Source organism: Puma concolor, chromosome B4 (assembly GCF_028749965.1).
Source record: "Puma concolor isolate L17-30 chromosome B4, mPumCon1.1.hap2, whole genome shotgun sequence".
Taxonomy (NCBI): domain Eukaryota; kingdom Metazoa; phylum Chordata; class Mammalia; order Carnivora; family Felidae; genus Puma; species Puma concolor.
This window is the reverse complement of record NC_141673.1, coordinates 46,569,348-46,582,965: the sequence shown is the minus strand read 5'-3', so window position 1 is coordinate 46,582,965 and position 13,618 is coordinate 46,569,348. Positions and strand designations below refer to the sequence as shown.

Genomic DNA, 13,618 nt, shown 5'->3' with positions numbered 1-13,618 from the left:
AGGCTCTTTCCTGTAACCCTGCTCTAGATTTCCAGACACGGGCATTAACACAGCATCGACAAGAGCAGGGTCAGAGACAGGGCAAAATGGTTGAACATATTTGACCATCTTGTCACAATGACTCCTCCACGTCTTATGAAATCTTTGTCCATAGTGACCACTTTTTCAAAATTAATTCCAACATCTTGGCAAAAGATGAAAAAATTAAAGAAATCCATTACATTGTTTCACAAATGTTAGGAAACTGAATCATAGACAAAACGTGGTGCAAAATGCGGCCTCTTTTTAAAATAATCATTTAAAAAGTAAATAACATACAGGTTTAGAAATTGTTTTAAGACCTCCTCATTTGCTGCTAAGGTTATATGTGTCCCAGGTGTCAGAAAGACCAAATATGGAGAAAAAAAAAAAAGTTTAAAAATAATTTAAGTAAGAAAGGGAGTATTTTTGTACAGAGGTTTAATGTTGTTCTCATTCTGTCATTTTTAACTAAAAATTGACATGAAGGCAAGAAGGGCATTGTTGATTAAAGAGCGGTCCTAACCTTCCCAGGACATGACTGTCTTTTTAGTGATCCACAGCAGATAAGAATTTGAGAGTAAAGGTTTACAAACTTTTATAGTAATTGAATAATCTATGTTGAATACCATAACAAAATATTGAGGCTCCTATTTTGTGCATTTTAGGGGTTTTTTGTTTCCCCTTTCTAGTAATTAATTTTATTATGTCTTTTTAAAAATTATATTGGGGCGCCTGGGTGGCGCAGTCGGTTAAGCGTCCGACTTCAGCCAGGTCACGATCTCGCGGTCCGGGAGTTCGAGCCCCGTGTCGGGCTCTGGGCTGATGGCTCAGAGCCTGGAGCCTGTTTCCGATTCTGTGTCTCCCTCTCTCTCTGCCCCTCCCCCGTTCATGCTCTGTCTCTCTCTGTCCCCAAAATAAATAAACGTTGAAAAAAAATTTTTTTAAAAAAAAAAAATAAAAATTATAGACCCACAGCAAATTCAAAATTTTCTAGATGGGTGATGGGTATTAAAGAGGGCACTTGTGATGAGCACTGGGGTATTCTATGTACGTGATGAATCACTGAATTCTACTCCAGAAACCAATATTGCACTGTATGTTAACTAAAATTTAAATCTAAAAAAAAAAAAAAAAATGGTCTTTCACCATGGATAGTTTGGGAAGCACTGAGCTAGAGGACCACTATTCCATTTGACCATCACTGCAAAGATGATTACAGAATGAAAAACATAAATGCAGACAAGTTCCTTTTTACCTTACCCACTTTGAATTTATATTTTAAAGGCCTATTTCATTTTACCTTAGATTGTTGATATTAAAGGCTGTTTTCTGCTATAGGCTTATATGCATTGCTTAGAAACTCTTTAAAAGAAAATAGCCTTATTAGAAAACAGGTGCTAAAGGACTGGTTTAGCAGTATTTGCTCATTTTCTAAGTGGAACTCCAACATTGGGTACCACCAAGAAGTTATCCTTCATTCCTTTTGGGAAAAGGAGATACTCTTCTTTTTAAGAAGTAAATTAAGTCACCCTCTTTTGATTGGAAGCAGCTAGCATAGGGTCTCACACTATTAATGTAGTTTAGTTTCCCAGTTTAAATACAAGGAAGTCTGCCACAGGGAGATCAATTCTCCCAAGATCATGCAGCTAGTGAATGGGGAGGTTCAGATTCAAACCCAAGACCCTATACCCTGACAGTGCTTGCACTCTTTCTGCTGTTCTGCCATAAAGAGTTCTGGTGGGGGACCCTGAGAGTGAAAGCTTATACAAGCTTCACTTCCAGGAGCCTGAAATAGGATAATAAATATTACAATAATGTGGAGTGTTTTTGAATCTCCTAAATATGTAAATTTCCTTGTTCTATTTAGAGCTTTCTGCATATGGACAAGATAGATGTTTATCCCAAACTGATTTGCACATCACACAGAAAAACGTAAGCGCAGAGGGAAGTTACCCATACCAGTTGTCTTGATGTTGAAACTGGTTTAATCCAGGCTGCTAATAAACATGCTCCTAAAACAAACCACCTTGATTCTTTTAGGAAATAAGTGAGATATCAATTAGAAATGAGTGAATACCTGAGAAATATCAAGTCATCGCAGAAATTATATGGTCCCTGTGAGGAAGTCAGAAACCTCATTGATTAGTTTAACACATGTCTGTTCAGTGAACTAAACAACTTTGCTGCTTCAGAGAAGTATCTGCACCACAAATTTAAACTGCTAATCAATCATTTGGCACTATTATCTAGATGATGCCAGAAAAAAATCCAGATGCTTAATATATGGAAATACAAATTTTTTAGTGAATATTTTTGGCATTGTTTAGGTTTTTTAAATTTTTTTAAACAACTTTTTTTTTTAATGTTTATTTATTTTTGAGAGAGAGAGAGAGACAGAGCACGAGCAGGGGAGGAACAGAGAAGGAGACACAGAATCCGAAATAGTCTCCAGGCTCTGAGCTGTCAGCACAGAACCCAAAGCGGAGCTCGAACTCACAAACCGTGAGACCGTGACCTGATCCAAAGCCAGACGCTCAACAGACTGAGCCACCCTGGCACCCCTTACATTTTTTTCAATGTTTATTTATTTTTGAGACAGAGCATGAGTGGGGGAGGGGCAGAGAGAGGGAAGCACAGAATCCAAAGCAGGCTCCAGGCTCTGAGCTGTCAGCACAGAGCCCAACAGGGGGCTCCAACTCAGGAGCCATGAGATCATGACCTGAGCCAAAGTCGGAGGCTTAACCAGCTGAGCCATTCAGGCGCCCCGGAATTGTTTGCTTTTAGCTCGAGAAAATAGCATTTTACTCAGCTATATAATTGTTCAGTAGCAGACACTAAAAGTTATCATTGTTTTTTTACCATACTCTAAAACATGTAACTGAATATTTTATCTACCTGTACATACTAGTGACTTTGTAAAGAGTAAATGATCAGTCCCTCAATTCTTACCATCAATGATTAAAAGTTAATATTTGATAAAGGAACCAAGCAATCCATACTGACATCAACTGGTTAGGCGCTATGGGTGTGGCCACTTAAATAAGAAGGATATTTTTAAATTTTTTTTTTTCAACGTTTATTTTTATTTTTGGGACAGAGAGAGACAGAGCATGAACGGGGGAGGGGCAGAGAGAGAGGGAGACACAGAATCAGAAACAGGCTCCAGGCTCTGAGCCATCAGCCCAGAGCCCGACACGGGGCTCGAACTCACGGACCGCGAGATGGTGACCTGGCTGAAGTCGGACGCTTAACCAACTGCGCCACCCAGGCGCCCCAAGAAGGATATTTTTAAAAGCTCGTGGGTGAAATGGGTAAAGGTGGTCAAAAGATACAAATTCCAGGGGTGCCTGGGTGGCTCAGTCGGTTAAGCGAACGACTTCAGCTCAGGTCAGGATCTCACGGTCCCTGAGTTCGAGCCCCGCGTGGGGCTCTGTGCTGACAGCTCAGAGCGTGGAGCCTGTTTTCTATTCTATGTGTGTGTGTGTCTCTCTCTGCCCCTGCCTTGCTCACGCTCTGTCTCTCTCCCAAAAATAAATAAACGTAAAAAAAAAAAAAAAAAAAAAAGATACAAACTCCCAATTCTAAAATAAGTAAGTGCTGGGGATGTAATACAGCAGGGCAAATATAGTTAGCAACACCATATTTTTTACTTGAAAGTTGCTAAGAGAGTAAATCTTAAAAGTTCTCATCATAAGAAAAAAAATGTTCTCGCTATGTGCGGTGATGGATGTTAACTAAATTTATTGTGGTTCTCATTTTGCAACATATACGTATATCAAATCGTTATGTTGCACACCTAAAATTAATACAATGTCATATGCCAATTAAATCAATTATTAAAATAACAAATAAAAAGAAGCTCATTGTCTCATCTAGAGGTAAATTTTAAGTACATACACCTGATCTGAGATTATGATGAATTCTGAATATAATCTGAATCTTCAGGTTTGACCAATGGGTCATTTTTAAAGTCAACCTGTAGCTGACTGGTATATAAAGTCTTAGTTGGTCTCGATGACAATCTGTCCAGCACTTGGTCTTTTGTCCTCTCAGATACAGACGGCGTATATCAGTGGTGCTGTAGGGTTATGTGGGAGACAGTAAAGAAATAGAAACGTAAAAACAGAATGAAATCTAATTACACGGAGTTTCCCTTAAAACAAAAATCGATTGAGTTCTGCCCAAAGTGGCTTGTTGTTTCCTGTGCCAGGAACTACCGTGCAAGCCCAGCAGGAAGTGTGCTCCAGAGCAGGATCACATTACACCCTTGTTTTATGGTTCATTTCACTTATTTAATGCAATCTGAGAACCTGCAAAGGGAACATGTTAGAAGGAGGGAATAGGCTTTTTGTCTTGTTTTGTTTTTTTAAGTTTCTTTGAATCAAAACATTTGTTTTTACAAGGTGCTTATAGCCCCACAGAAGCAGGACTTCCAGAGTTGCATGGTGAAGACATTTCTCTTTGTCACCAAATTCAAAGCAAGTCATGAGGTTGGGTTATGTCTAGGGTTGAGTTATGTCTGTTTCCTTTGCTGTCCTACTCACATAATTTTAAACATGAAGTATTGCAACCAGGCCCACGAATGGCCTAAATCATTTTGAATTCACGTAAGCTCCTCCTAGGATCTCTAATTTGATAGAGAGACCAAGGTGGTCTGGGGCGGGGGCGGTGGTGGGGCAGGAATATATTTCAGATGCAAAATAGCGATTCATTTGTCGAGCAAAAGAATGAGTTTGGCCGTATTGCTTGAAAACGTGTGAACCGAGCAGCCGGATTTCCTTCTGGTGGCATTCCTTGTGTGGACACCGCTCCTCACATGCTGTCTGTTTTCCTCTCCAGAGACCTCAGTATGAACAACATCAGTCAACTGCCCCCGAGTCCCCTGCACAGTCTCCGCTTCCTAGAGGAGTTGTAAGTATCGCCGTAGTAGTGATGAGTCCAGTCAACACTGCGCACATTCTTGTGTTTGCCTCTCATACTTAACTGTGGGAACCAGATAAAACAAGGCAAAAAAAGCTGTCAGCACCAACAATTTTGGCACATGAGGAAACACTTACTTGGGAGGGGAGAAAAAAAAATTGCCTGTGATTCTGGAAATCAACTTATAAAAGAGTTTACCATGACGCTACAACTTTCTAAGGTGAGACTGAGCCAAACAAATTAAAATTTTAAAACAAAGGCTGTTTAAAAGAGCTGGATGTCTCTTTGGAAATAGTTAAGCAGCAGGATATTAAAAGTTTGAATACTCGTTCATGTTTATTAAAATAGCAAGTAAAGCTATAATCAAAACCAAAAACTGCTGCTTGGTTTGGGTTGTGACCGGGAGAATTGGGTCCACATTCCATAGCACCAAAACTTCTTGTCCTAATCACTTTTAATTACTATTTTCCTACTTCTTCATTTAGCTTCCCTCAAGGCTTGAACAGAAAAACATGAAATCTACAGAGGACGTCAAACTGGGCTCTCCCAAAGTCACTGTAAAAAAAATAAAAAATAAAAAAGGAGGAAGCTAAAATTAGCTAATGATACACAGAGGAATCTTGATTAGGTCTAGTAATCATTTTCCAGAAGACGAAAAAGAACTGTATAATCCAAAAATCTGCATTTAAAAATTCATTTGATCTTCTTACCCTATTGAGTGATGGAGACTGAGGGAGTGAGGTGCCATCTCAGTCTTCATGAAGAAAGTTTGGCACCATCATTAGAGTAAGTCCTCTGACTGTTGATTAAAGGAATTGTTTAGGCAATGACCTCTTTTGAAAAACTTCCTTTATAAATCCTAAAGTCAGGGTCCAATCTGGAGAGTAATTTAAATGGTTGATGCACTGCATGATCCGCCGCGGGAAGTGGAAAGAATATTCCATTGTAACCAAATTACACTATGTCGATTTTTTCCTTTTTCAGGAGGATAATATTCTCACACTTCCCTAAGGCTTTTCTCTTTATTTTTGATGGCCTTATATTTTTGCAAATGCTATTGTTTTACTACCGAAAGTTGAATATATGTCCAGATTGTTTTCCAGAGTTACAGTGGGGAAGCTCAGAAGATGGGATTGTACAGCAAGTTTTTATCATTCAAAGAATGGGTTTTCAATCCGGGTTTTCCAGCTCCTCTTTTCCCGTCTTCTTTTTTCTCTCTGACCATTTCCATTGCTAAAAATTAACCTTGATCAGGGCTGAGACCTTGTCTAGCTTAGTCATGGCTTGTATGTAATAAATAATCAACACATTTTTGGGGTGCTCGGTTGGTTGAGCGTCCGACTCTTGATTTGGGCTCAGCTTATGATCTCACAGTGGGATTGAGCCCCGAGTTAGGCTTTGTGCTGAGCTCAGACCCCGCTTGAGATTCTCTCTCCCTTGCTCTCTGCCCCTCCCCCACTCATGCTCACACACACTCTCTCTCTCAAAATAAATATTTAAAAAAATAATCAATACATTTTTGATGGATGAGTAAATGAATTAATGAACAATGAGAAAGCACAACATGTAAAAGGAGCTTCTCATGCAAGTTAGCTGCCTTAGAAAAAAATAACAGATGTGGTAGACATTAGCTAATATTTCTAAAGATAACCTTTAGCAAATTTTGATTAGTGGTTTTTCCTCATTTCCATCCTTCTCATCTTCCCTTTCTCACCATAATTAACATACGATGCTTAGTCCTATTTTCCCCTGTATTTCGAAGGTGTGCATTTCTTATGCTTTTCTCTTTAATTTCCTTACACTATGAGATGGCACAAGGCTTCCATTCAGTGTCAACATGCACCTCAACTTTAGACCACAAACTGAATCAATAAATAATTCACTTCCCTAAGGTCTTTGTTCAGTAGAATTCCTCCCTCAGTGACCAACTCATTCAAAATAACTCCTCATTCTTCATGAGGTGAATGTTAATTCTGTTCCAAGGCCGGTTTCTCAAAAGGTAATTGAGGAAAGTCAGGGGGGAAAAAATAGGGAAGGAACTACCATTTGAAAAAGATATTTTTCTATATTGTCTTATTTTGATATCTGGAAACTCCATTAAGTGTCTTGACTGTGGAATCATGGGATTTCAGAAATAGAGGGGACCCTTAAAGGACTATTCATTCTAGTTTTTCATTCTGTCCTGGAATGCCCTCTATTGAGTTGGCTGACTTGCAGAATGTAAAAGCTAGACCACTTTCTCATATATAATTCTATGTTGTATCTGACTGATGTTTTGAAGACATCATTATTCATTTCATGGCAAAAGGGGATAGTATTTATAGAACCTGGAAAAATGATCAGCTCTGTTTGGTTTATTCTTTTGTTCCCAAGGCTAATTTTAGGGTGTTGTGTTTAAAACAAAACAAAACATAGCAAAAAAAACAAACAAACAAAAAAAAAAAAAAGCACCCATTTTGCAGAGTATTGTGACTATGCCTCTGGTATGTTGCTCATAATTTCATTAGACTTAGCTATGTTTAAGTCTGTATTCTCTTCTAGAGTAGAAGATCTTCAGAATAATAATGTAATTATAATGACAACAATAGTAGCTTACTATGTTCAAAATTTTTCCACTGAATCCTCCTAACAACCCCATAAAAGTAGATATTGTTGTTATCCACACTTCGTAGATTAAAAAAAAAAAAAAGAAAAGATGAAGTGCAGAGAAAATAAGAAACTTGTCCAAGATCATGAAGTGGTAAGTGTCAGGGCTAAAATTCAAACCCACCTTTAAAGCCACACTCAGAAGGTAGAGGAAGCGGTAGGAATTGTATGTGATTTGTGAATTTCTTTTCCCCAGTAGTACCTAGCACAGTGGTTTGCACAAAACTGTTATTTAAATTGAGTTTTGTAATCATAGGTCTGTCATATGGCTGTGTCTGTCTGTGTATATGTGGAGGAATGAAATAGAGAGAGTAGGAGAGAGATCTGTCTGCCCAGCTGGGAGAGATTGGATATTCTGGTTATCAATTCACTACCATCACCGATTATTGGCTATGGAGAAATGTCATCAGAATTTTCAGATGTAGAATTGTCAGAGTATCACCAATTTAGCACTGCTTCATAGGTACAAAACCTTAGTGACTATTTTTATATGTGCCTGCATATGCTTAAACAGCATGTTTATATGGTATTCTACCTGAATCAACAAATGACAACCATGCAGCTGGATACAGACATTTAGATATCTGGGGTGTGTGTGCGTGTGTGCGTGTGTGTGTGTGTGTATCTTTTGTTATGACAGTAGAGCACTGTTCTAAAAGTATTCCTTCACTCAGTTTATTCAGCTTATCTCTGGCTTCTTCTCTTTATCTATTAAATAAGAAGGTGTTACGGATACTATTAATGATTTTAATAAAACTCTCACCACAAAACTCAATTTTTAAAAATCACTATTGATAAAGGCAAGTAACCACTCTTCCTGTTCACTAATTACCCAACTTATCATTTCCCTAGTTTAATTCATTTAATTATGTTGTGAACTATGTAGACAGCCATGATTCATTCCTCATCTGGAGCTTAGCAAAGGTGTCGCAGTTTAAAACCCTCTAAGAATCAATAAAGCCTTAACGGTACTCCCTGACTCACTGTTTAGAAATATATGTATATTATAACCCCAGAAAAAGTGACTACCTGAGGCAATGATTTAAGAAGAATAAAGGTCCTCACCATTGATGAGTTCCTTTCCCTCCTGACATTCTAGAATGTTTGCTACTTGTGCCACATATTCAAGTCTTATTTATGAATGTTATTTATTTTTTTAACTCTATGCAGTGACTGGACATGCAGAGGCCAAACGTCCTATTGTTACAAAGAGAAGGAGAGTCTTCTTCTTTTGGAAAAAAACCAAAAACATGGTATCTGAGTGTGGCAAGGCTGTGCTGTGTAGGGAGAAAAGGGCAGGATTTAGAGGCAAAACCCAGGTCTTGTCTCTGCACTACCTGATAATCCACTTGATTTCACTGGGTCTCCGGGGATAATGGCAAGAGCTGCCCCGCCTGTGCTTTGAGATGTTTCTGAGAATTGAATGAAATGATAATTAGAGAACTTCGGTAAGCTCTCATTCACCCGTTGAGCTGTGTTAGTAAAATGAAAACACCTTCAAGAAGAGTCCAACCTCTTTCTTTCCTCTTTCAAAAGCCTGACTTTGCAGTAACCCAGGGATCCAGGACTTGGGAAGGAAAAGCTCTTTCAGGGGCGCCTGAGTGGCTCTGTCGGTTAAGCCTCCAACTTCAGCCCAGGTCATGATCTCACAGTTCGTGGGTTTGAGCCCCACGTCAGGCCCTGTACTGACAGCTCAGAGCCTGAAGCCTGCTTCGGATTCCGTGTCTCCCTCTCTCTCTGCCCCTCCCCTGCTCACGCTCTATCTCTGTCTCTCTCTCTCTCTCTCTCTCAGAAATGAATAAACATCAAAAAAAAATTAAAAAAAAGAAAACTTTCAAACTCTCAAACACGATCAGTGCAGGATAGTTCTTTCCCAAATTTGAACATCCTGAAAGCTAATTGCACTTCTCTCCAACAGTGTCTCTCTCAGTTCTGTTGATTCAGTTCTATTAGGGACTTACGTTAATGTTTGCTATTTGGACAAATTAAAGATTTGGTACCCAGAGTGTGGTTCAGATGTTAGGAGCTAATGGCAGAGCGTTCCTAATGCTGACATCCACAAGTCCCATTAAACTTAGATTAGTAGTTTGATGAAACCAGAGGGGAAAATGAACTGTTACCATTTTAAACAGTGTGAGCTGAAGGCCTTTGTTTCCGAGTAGTATTTTAAAATCTTTCCAGATTCTAATGCTATTGGAATCAAATACTCGATTTAGCCGTCAAGGAAACATGAGAAGCTCTAGGGAGGTCTGTTTTTAAGTTACTATTGTTCCCTGGAACTGCTTGCTCATATTATGGTTGGCCTTGAAGAATCTCTATATAAATAGTAGATACCGATTATTGTAGATGAAATTTGTAATGAGAAATACCACCAGACTTCCTGAAAGCACAATCTACGCTTGATACTTCTACTTCCTCATCATGGGGCTGAAAATAGTGAGAGCTGTCCTGCCTGTCTTTTGAGATTTTTTCCTGAAGATCAAATGAAATAATGATGAGAGAACTTTGGTAAACTCCAATTCACATATTGGATGTGTTAGTAAAATGAAAACACCTTCATGCCCATGAATAATCTCCGTGCCCCTTGGCTTTGTCACAGTGTTCCGTCTCTTTTCTTCATGGATCTGGCAAATGATTAAAAATGCTGCCTCTTGGGGCGCCTGGGTGGCTCAGTCGGTTAAGTGCCCGACTTCGGCTCAGGTCACGATCTCACGGTCCGTGAGTTCGAGCCCCGTGTCGGGCTCTGGGCTGATGGCTCAGAGCCTGGAGCCTGCTTCGGATTCTGTGTCTCCCTCTCTCTCTGCCCCTCCCCCGTTCATACTCTGTCTCTCTCTGTCTCAAAAATAAATAAACGTTAAAAAAAAAAAAATAAAAAAAAAAATGCTGCCTCTTTGAAACTCGCTTTCTCTAATGTTACTTCATGGCAATTATTTTGGTTCTCTTCCAAACGTCTATCCATATAGCTAGAGGTTGTGTAGCTATATATGTCTATATATATGTATATATGTATATGTATGTATATATATGTCTATATATATATTCTTATATATGTCTATATAAGCTAGACATTTAGATATCTGTCCACGCACGTGCGTGTGCACGTGTGTGTGCTCACAGGTGTGCGTGTGCTCACGGGTGTGTGTATCTTATGTTATGACAATTTGGGCAGTGTTCTGAAAATGTCCTACCTCTCTGGCTCCTCCCCTTTTTCTCTTTAGCATCCTTCCTCCTCCACCCCTCAGCTCCTATAAAAGGTAGACATTCCCCAGATCTCTGCACTTCTTTTTATTGTCTCCTTTCTCAGGTACTTTTTAGTTTGTTCATTCAATACGTGTTTATTGAGTTACTGGGAACATAAGAGAGAATAGGACTTGCTATGGTTCACTCAATTGTTCAACAAGTCCCCGCCATAGGGGAGCTTAACAATCTAGCGGGGGTGACAGATTGTACATGAGGACACTAGCACCTGAGATATTTGATGATTGTAACAAAAGTGATGAAGAGCACAAACACAGGGAGAGAATAAATGACAAGAGAAGACAAAGAGGGAAAGTCTAAAAAGAAGATATCTACACTGAGATCAGGAGGATGAAGGGATGGTGGTGGTCCTAAGAGCTGGAATAGTGTTTCTGCCAAAAGAACAGTGTGAGTGGAGGTCCTGCGGTAGGAAGGAATGTAATGTGTTTGCAGACATGGAAGATCACTGTGGCTGCTACAGAGGGAAAGGGAGGGGGACTGGCATGGGATGAGGCTGGAAAGGAAGGCAAAGATCAGATCACGCAGGACCGATGAGGCTGTGTATAAGAATTAAAATAAGAGCAATGGAAAGCCACTGGAGGGTTGTGTACAGCTAGTAAAATAATAGGATTCATGATTTTAGAAGATTTCTCTGACTTCTGTGTGCAAAAGAGATTGGAGAATTATAGAAGCAGAGAGACCTGATAGGAGGCTACAGACCCATTAGGAGACACCTGCGGTTGTCCGAGAAGGAAACCCAAAAGCTGAACCATTTTTGTTAGGTAGACAACCACCACATCAATGTTTCTGGTTCAGATTTCTTTTGCTTTCACTGCTGACCAGCGGTTCTCAAAGTGTGGTCCCTGGACCTATGGCATTGACACCCTCTATGAACTTGTTAGAAATGCAAATGCTTTGCCCCATTCCAACCTATTGAATCAGAAATTCTGGGGATTAGGCCCAGGAAACCGCCGCTAACAAGCTCTTCAGGGAATTTTGATGCAGGATAAATTTGAGGACCACTACTCCGGGCCAGTGGTTCTCAAATTGTGGTGAGATCAGAATCATCTGGAGTGCTTGTCAAAACACACACTGCTGAATCCCACCACAGCGTTTCTTCAGCAGGTTGGAAATAGGAGAAGATGTCAAGAATTTGCATAAGTAATCAAATTCTCAGGTGATGCTGATACTGCTAGTCTAGGGACCATACTTTGAGAATCCTCAACTAAGTGGCACTTCCATCTACCCCACCAATACTTTAAAACTTGGCAAGTGCAGAACCAGATTTATGCATCCTGCCCCCCAACAAGCTTTTTCTCTTGCCTTTCCTGCTTGCCATCAGCATTCTTATTATCCAAACTTGTGATCATTGTGTCTGTCACTCCTTTTGTGTCCGTCACTCTTTCTCTCCCACCCCCTAGTATCAGCCATTTTCCAGATTCAGAGTTTATAATTCCACACTCTTTTCCCATTTGTTTACTCTATTTCATCCCCACATAGTTCAGGTTCTTATTGTCTCTTCTGGATAATTATTAAAACCCATTAACTAACCTCTCCTAATTCTCCCAACAAGTAATGGATGAATCATCATCTCTGGGGACGGAGATATAAAGGCCTCTAGTTGACCTTATCAATATTAAACTGAGAATTATTTCAGACTTTTCCGCCTTTGCATATGCATTAGAATCACCAGAAGCATTTTGAATTTTTTTTAAGTTTATTTATTTATTTATTTTGAGAGAGAGTGTGCAAGGAAGGGGCAGGGAGAGAGAGAGAGAGAGAGAGAGAGAGAATCCCAAGCAGGCTCATGCTCATTGAGGAGGAGCCCGACATAAGACTCCATCTCACAACAGTGAGACGCTCCTAGACCTGAGCCAAAATCAAGAGTCAGATGCTTAACCAACTGAGCCCCCCAAATGTCCCTCACCTTGAATGTTTTTAAAACTATTAATTACTGGGGCTTATTCCCAGAGATTTAATGGGATTCAGTGGGGACTCAGACATTATTTTTTAAAGCTCTAGAGGTGAGCTGAGACCCACTGGGATATATGAAGCATCACAGTGCAGCAAGATAGTCAGGGACTCATCAGTTGATTGTGGGGACCTAAAGCAATGTCCAAAGGTGAGAGATGACTCTGAGTAAGGCTATGAGATTAGGTGCCAGAAGACGGGGGAGGCACAGTCAGTGAAACGGGAAATTCAAGGGGAACAACTGATATTTTGGAGGCAGGGGATGCCTGGTTCTGGAGAAACTAGGTGTAAGGTGCCAGTGGGACATCCAAATGGGGATGTCATTAACACAGTTGGAATATGAGTCTGGAGCATGATGAGTCTGCTCTAGAAAGAATGACTAAAGAGTTGTTTACAAAGAGGTGATTTTTGAAGGTGCTGGAGCAGATGAGGATCTTGAGAGAATGTGTAGGCTCTGTGTTTCCCGGTGTGGCTCTCTACCCATATTAAAATCATCTGGGCTGCCTCTTTTAAAATGCAGTTTCTTGAATCCTTCCCCTTAGAAATTCTAATTTACTAAATCTGAGTGGGAGCCTGGGGATCTGAATTTTTTGTAGCTTCTCTGGAGATGGCAATGTATACCAAAGTTTGAGCACCACCAGACAGAGAAAAAAGAAAACGTGTGAGGACAGAAACTTGATGAGAATTAAAAGAGGGGCTAACAATAAGAAGTGAGACCACTAGTCATAGTGGTGAGGAACGATGAGGTTGCACAGGATCTGGAGGGCAATGGAGGAATCTGAATAAGAAGCAGTGAGCACAGTTTCCTTATGGCCTTAACTCC

General features: G+C 40.0%; 1 protein-coding gene across 3 annotated transcripts in view; it reads left to right on the top strand.

Annotated features, from left to right (window-relative positions):
• Positions 1 to 13,618, top strand: part of LGR5 (leucine rich repeat containing G protein-coupled receptor 5) — a 132,637-nt gene that overhangs the window by 52,159 nt on the left and 66,860 nt on the right. For all 3 annotated transcript variants that reach the window (XM_086712816.1, XM_086712815.1, XM_086712814.1), the window contains exon 2: positions 4,861 to 4,932. In XM_086712816.1, the coding sequence (XP_086568942.1) occupies positions 4,861 to 4,932 (72 nt within the window). The remainder of the gene's footprint in view (positions 1 to 4,860; positions 4,933 to 13,618) is intronic.